The sequence below is a fragment of the Nematolebias whitei genome, chromosome 17, assembly GCF_014905685.2.
Source record: "Nematolebias whitei isolate Nwh7 chromosome 17, NemWhi1, whole genome shotgun sequence".
In the NCBI taxonomy this organism is placed as follows: Eukaryota; Metazoa; Chordata; class Actinopteri; order Cyprinodontiformes; family Rivulidae; genus Nematolebias; species Nematolebias whitei.
In genome coordinates, this window is record NC_056514.1 from 41,663,283 (window position 1) to 41,669,296 (window position 6,014).

Genomic DNA, 6,014 nt, shown 5'->3' on the forward strand with positions numbered 1-6,014 from the left:
AAACAGTATAATGTAAACATGTAAACATCATAATGTAAACATGTAAACAACTAATTGTTAACACATAAACAGTATAATGTAAACATCATAATCAAGTAACAGCTCTGCTGCAGGACACCAGGGAACGAGAAACAGTCTGAAGGGAACACTGTTCTGATCCGCTTCTGAAATTAGCTTTGAACTATTTAACAGCTTGTAAATAAATTGTTAGATCATAAAGATAGTAGTTTATAAGGTAAGTTTTCTTTCTATTTACAAACATTAAATATTACTGATTTAAAAAAGCATTAAGTATGATGGAAGTTGATCAAACTTGAAGTTGTAAAATCTAAAATCTTTGACGAATAAAATCTTACAAGTATGAAGGTCAAACACTCAGGTTACAAAGTGTTTACTGTGTACCGTTACCGTAACAACAGGCATGACTGACAGCACACCTGGTGTGTGTGTGTGTGAGTGTTTGTGTACTTGGTTTTTCTTTCCTAGGAGCTTTGCTGGTATGAGCACCTACCCACCCAATCAGGACCAGTAGTTCTTCATGGGACCAAAGCCCGGTTCAAATACAGCGGAACACCTTTTCTGTATTGGCTTTAAAACTAAGGTGTGGATTAAGTTCAGGTCTGGGTTGGGCCAGAGGAAGAACTGGGTCAATCCACAGTCCAGCCAAGGACAGAGATGCAATCCGGTGTGCTGAGCAGAAACATGGCAGTGATCAGGGTGTCACATGACCTCCAGGACTTCATGTCTGAGTCAAACATTTTAATATATACTGATCAGAATTGATTAAAATCTGTCTCATCCAGCGCTGACAGAACCAGAACCAAAACTCTGCTAAAAGGTCTGCAGTTAATTCTCTGATTCAGTCATTCAACCTTTATTTCTACAGGTTAGTCCCATTGAGTCTCGAGGACTCATCTACAAGAGAGACCTGATTGTAACAAAGAATGATGACATCAATGGATAATCATAAAAAAGTGTACAGATTTTTTTTCAAATTAAAATAAGATGGCAAAAAGAAAAGTTGCAAAAACAGCTGGATTATAAGGCGGTGTAGAAAACTACAAACAGGAACATGTCTGCGTTGGTTCTTACAAGAAACTTACGTATCACATGTTTGAAGACACTTAGAGAGGTCAAGGTCGAGAGCTTCAGGTCTTTTTGCAAGATATTAATTATTATACAATCAATCATTTTTTAATAACTTGATCATTACGTGATGGTGATTCAATAGTTAATCATTAGTTAATTATTAGTCAATTATTAGTTGATTATTATTAGATTATTAGTAAATCAATATCCTGATGCATGCTCAATAATCCAGGTAAAAAAATCTAAAAAAGTTAAATCTGGTCCTCTGGACATTCAAAAAAACAAAACAAAACAAAATGCAGAAACGTTTCGTCTTTCATCTGAAAGACTTCCTCAGTCTGAGGTGCTGTATTCAGCTCAGTCTTATAAATAAATAAATGCTGTGATAGCTAGTATCACTCAGCCCTCTGTGAACAGTAAACAGCCATCAGGTGCTAATGATCCATTGTTAGGCTGATGGTCCTTCTTGAGCATGTGATCAGCTGGTTCTGGTTGTCAGCAGCAAACTGGTTGATCCACTCTGAGAAGGTGCTATTTAAGAGACTGAGCTGAATACAGCTCCTCAGACTGAGGAAGTCCTCAGGATGAGAGACGAAACGTTTCTACTTTTTGTTTTGTTTTGCGTTGTTTTGTTTTTTGAAGGTCCAGAGGACCAGATTTAACTTTTTTCGATAGTAAATCAATAGTTAATTATTACTTAATCATTAGTTAGTCATTAGTTGATTATTAGTAAATTGTTAGTTAATTATTAGTTAATCATTAGTTTATTATTATTATTAATCATTAGTTAATTATTATTTAATTATAGTTTGTTATTATTTGTTTATTAGTAAATCGTTAGCTAATTATTAGCTAATCGTTAGTTGACTCTTAGTTAATTATTATTTGATTATTATTTGATTATTAGTAAATATTAAATTATTAGTTAATCATTAGTTGATTATTATTAATCATGGTTGATTATTAGTTCATTATCATTTGATTATTAGTAAATCCTTAATCATTAGTTTATTATTATTAATCATTAGTTAATTATTATTTAATTATAGTTATTATTAGTTTTAGTAAATTATTAGCTAATTATTAGTTAATTGTTAGTTGACTATTAGTTAATTATTATTTGATTATTAGTAAATCGTTACTTAATTAGTTCATCTTTAGTTATTCATTAGTTGATTATTATTAATAATTAGTTGATTATTAGTTAATCTTTAGTTCATTGTTAGTTAAGCATTATTTGATCAATAGTTCATTAGTTAATTGATCATTAGTTCATTATTAGCTTATTATTAGTCAACCTTGATGATTTTCCATAAGTTCAGCCTCAGATGAGCAGCTGATGATCTGAAGATTTGATCCTGGTTCAGTGAAGCTGGCTTCTGTCAATCCTTCAGAACCCACCTGGCTTTAGCGGCAGCGTCTTCGTATACTTTGTTGGACACGTGGTCCAGTCCACCAATCAGGTGCTTGAAGGATCTGAGGACAGAGGGACAGAAGGACACCATGAGCTTCAGTCACACCCTGTAGAACCGGTTCTGAGGTCCAGTTAGACCGAGTCTGGAGTGTTCTTGCAGAACTGGTTCAGGAGCATCAAGACCCTGGATCTGGTCCAGGAAGCCCTGATGAGGAGTGCAGGGACCTGGGTCTTATCATCTACAGTGGTGTTACCGGGACTGCTGGGATCTGAGGATGAAAGTCCAGAACCCATCAGAACCAGCAGTGGTTCTGGGAGTCGGTTTGTTTGTTTTCTTTGATCTTTCTGGTTCATTCTTTGTGCCTCCTGGTTCTGTTAGACTCAGCTGGTCTCAGTAGATCCGGTCAGGTTCTAGTCTTGGCCAGGTTCTAGTCTTGGCCAGAACTGTGTTATGACCGCCAGCAGAGGGCAGTCTGAGCCCGCTCAGAACCGTCCAGGTTCTACCTGCTGACCCCTCTGGTTCTGGTTCTGACTTACTCTCTGTCGATGACGAGGCAGGTGACAGGCTCGGCCGCGACGACATTGGCTGTTCTCACGTCCTCCCTGAGGAGACAAGACCAGAACCAGCAATGACCCAAATGAACCAGAACATGAACATGTGGAAACATCATTAGGTAAAACAGAGAGCTGCTCCTGATGACATCTCATCCTGTCAGAAGACAGGAGATGGCCTGGCCCTGCCTCCAGGCTCAGAAGGGTCAAAGGTCACGCAGGTCACATGATCCTACCCCTGCAGCGCTCGCTCTCCGAACCAGTCCCCTCTGCCGAGCTCCCGCAGGTGTACAGTCTCCTGATTGGCTGAATCCCCCTGAGTGACATTCACCTGAAAGGGGCGGGGTCAATAGGACGAGTCAGCTGATCATAAAGGATGAGGTCATGAGTGAGGGAGAGGAGGGTGAACTGACCCGGCCCTGGCTGATGATGAAGAAGGTGTCTCCTCTGGCGCCCTGCCGGACAATGAACTCGCCGCGGTCGTAGTGGTTCTGCAGACAGAGCGCTGCGTCTGATTGGTCGGTTCAGAACACGGACGGGTCAGGTGACGATGAAGACTCACCTCCTCCATGACGTCAGCCAGTTTACTAAGAGTGTCCTCCTGGAGGTCCTGGAAGGTGGGGACGCTGCGAAGATGCAACAAACCGGGTTTGGGTTCATCGGTTCAGATGTTTATCTGCATCATTTTTGTCTATATTCTGATTTACTTCATTTTGTGTGTTGCTCTGTCTGTACAGCACCTTGGGTGGACTTGTAGCTGTTTTACGTGCTCTATAAATAAAATGGTACGGTATAATGAAAACAATCAGCACCGGTTCTGTCCTGACGCCAGAACCAGTACCGGTTCTGTCCTGACACCAGAACCAGCAGGAGGTTTCCTGGGTCAGGTTCTGCTCCAGTCCAGCCAAACAGTGGAGGTTCTGGTCACCTCTTCAGGAAGTCCATGTACTCGGCGTGTTTGATGAGTCCGGTTCTCATCATGATGGTCTGGAAGCACAGCCGGTCAATGGCCCACAGCTTCACCTGGGTCAGAGCTGAAACAGAACCAGAACCATCAGAAGATTAGAGATGAAACAGAACCATCAGAACCTCAGAGCTGGACCAGAACCATCAGGGCCTCAGAGCTGGACCAGAACCATCAGAACCTCAGAGCTGGACCAGAAGCTTCTGCCAGATGGAACCTGCAGACAGAACTCGGGGCTAAAAACAACCCTGGTCTCAGGAACCAACACAAGTCCTCCTGATCTGAACAGCTCCACATCAGACCATGACCTGACCAGAACTGACCCGATCAGCTGAATTCATCAAATCAACCAAAGTTTAAAGATTTTCATTTTATTTTATAATTTTCTGCTCCTATCAGGGGGCGGAGCTTAAATCCACCAATCAGAGGGCAGCTTCCTGAGTCCAACCAGAACCTGTTTGTTGTAGTTTGGACCTGGGGCAGGTCAGGAAGTGGTTCTGTCACATAGAATAAACTTTTTGTGATCCAGAACCATCAGACTGGACTTGTGTTCAGGTTTCAGTCTTGGTTCATTTTAGGATCTGCTGGTCCTGATGATGAAACTGGATCAGAACCTGCTGAGAGACTTGGTTGTGTTTTTCAGTCCAGTTCTGGTTCTGATCTGGTCCAGCTCTGCCTGTTTCAACAACAGACCTTGAATCTTCAGCAAGACTAACCTTTTACTGGACCATGGTCAGGTCAGGTCTCCAGGACATCCTTGTAAAAGAGATTGATGATCTCAGTGGATTTCTTCCTGGTAAAGTAATTTAAAAAAAATGATCCCTGGTTCTGGACTGGATTCTGTACCAGAACTGGACCCACTTTGGTCTCAGGACTGTTGGTGGTCTCTGTCATCTAGACTTTCTGGAGTCAAGATCCTTTGGACTTTCATTCTGGACTCTGTTCTGGACTTTGGACCCGTTCCATCCCGTTCTTAAGAACCATCGGTTCTGCACAGTTCTCCAAAGATGCAGCAGCAAAACTCTGGATCTGCGGGAAAGCCCGGATGAGTTCTGTGTTTTTTACCAGGTCTCTGACAGGCAGCTGGTTGCCATGGAGACAATGAGTGTCTCTGTCACCATGGAGACCAGGGGGACACGTGGTGGTTCGGGTTCTGAGAGGTTCTGGTGAGCAGTTTGAAGTTTTATCTAGGCCCAGGTTCCATTGAAAGGAACTCAAAAGGAACCAGATCAGAACCAGATAAACCCAATCAGAACATTTCTGCAAACACAAACTAATCCTCTTGAACCTGACACGGTTACCAGGAGACCGACCGGAACTAGAAATCTCCGGCTGGACCAGATGGTGTTTCCATGACAACAGCTGCTAAGACACACACACACACAGCAGATGTTTCCAGATGATTTTCACAACCTTCACAACCTTAAAACTCCTAAAGAACCTTCAGAGTCAGAGGACCTGTACTGTCCAAACCCACTCAGGATTATTCTGTCCAATCTGGACCCAGAGACTGCAGTCAGAACCACACTGTCTGCCATCTGATTGGACTGTTTGGTTGTGAATCAGGGTTAAAGTTCATGTTCTTATTCCAGGCAGAACTGGGAAGATGGTTTCTGTGTGAAGTTGGACCTCCAGGGTGGTTCCGTGCAGCAAAATCCTGCTGAGACATTGGAGACCGGTTCTGATCAGCTGTGGATAAAACACTCATTTCAGTTCAGCCTGTAGGAAACCAGAACCTCTGAGAACATTTAACAATAAAGTTATAGTTTCACCGGTGTTTGTTATCGTGGAAACACAGGTTAGTGTTTCCATGGTAACCGCAGTCCAACACCAAGGAGGTTGGGCCAGCTGTTCTCCAGGGTTCTGAAGATTCTGTCAGGAAAAATTCTGTCAGGAATGATTCTGTCTGGAACGATTCTGTCAGGGACGATTCTGTCAGGAACGATTCTGACAGGAACGATTCTGTCAGGAACGATTCTGACAGGAACGATTCTG

General features: G+C 42.3%; 1 protein-coding gene across 3 annotated transcripts in view; it reads right to left on the minus strand.

Annotated features, from left to right (window-relative positions):
* Positions 1–6,014, minus strand: part of LOC119423874 (cGMP-dependent protein kinase 1) — a 47,767-nt gene that overhangs the window by 8,698 nt on the left and 33,055 nt on the right. For all 3 annotated transcript variants that reach the window (XM_037691298.1, XM_037691299.1, XM_037691300.1), the window contains exons 4-9: positions 3,984–4,089; positions 3,618–3,681; positions 3,469–3,546; positions 3,292–3,386; positions 3,041–3,106; positions 2,491–2,565 (exon numbers count right to left, since the gene is read on the minus strand). In XM_037691298.1, coding sequence (XP_037547226.1) covers positions 2,491–2,565; positions 3,041–3,106; positions 3,292–3,386; positions 3,469–3,546; positions 3,618–3,681; positions 3,984–4,089 — 484 coding nt within the window. The remainder of the gene's footprint in view (positions 1–2,490; positions 2,566–3,040; positions 3,107–3,291; positions 3,387–3,468; positions 3,547–3,617; positions 3,682–3,983; positions 4,090–6,014) is intronic.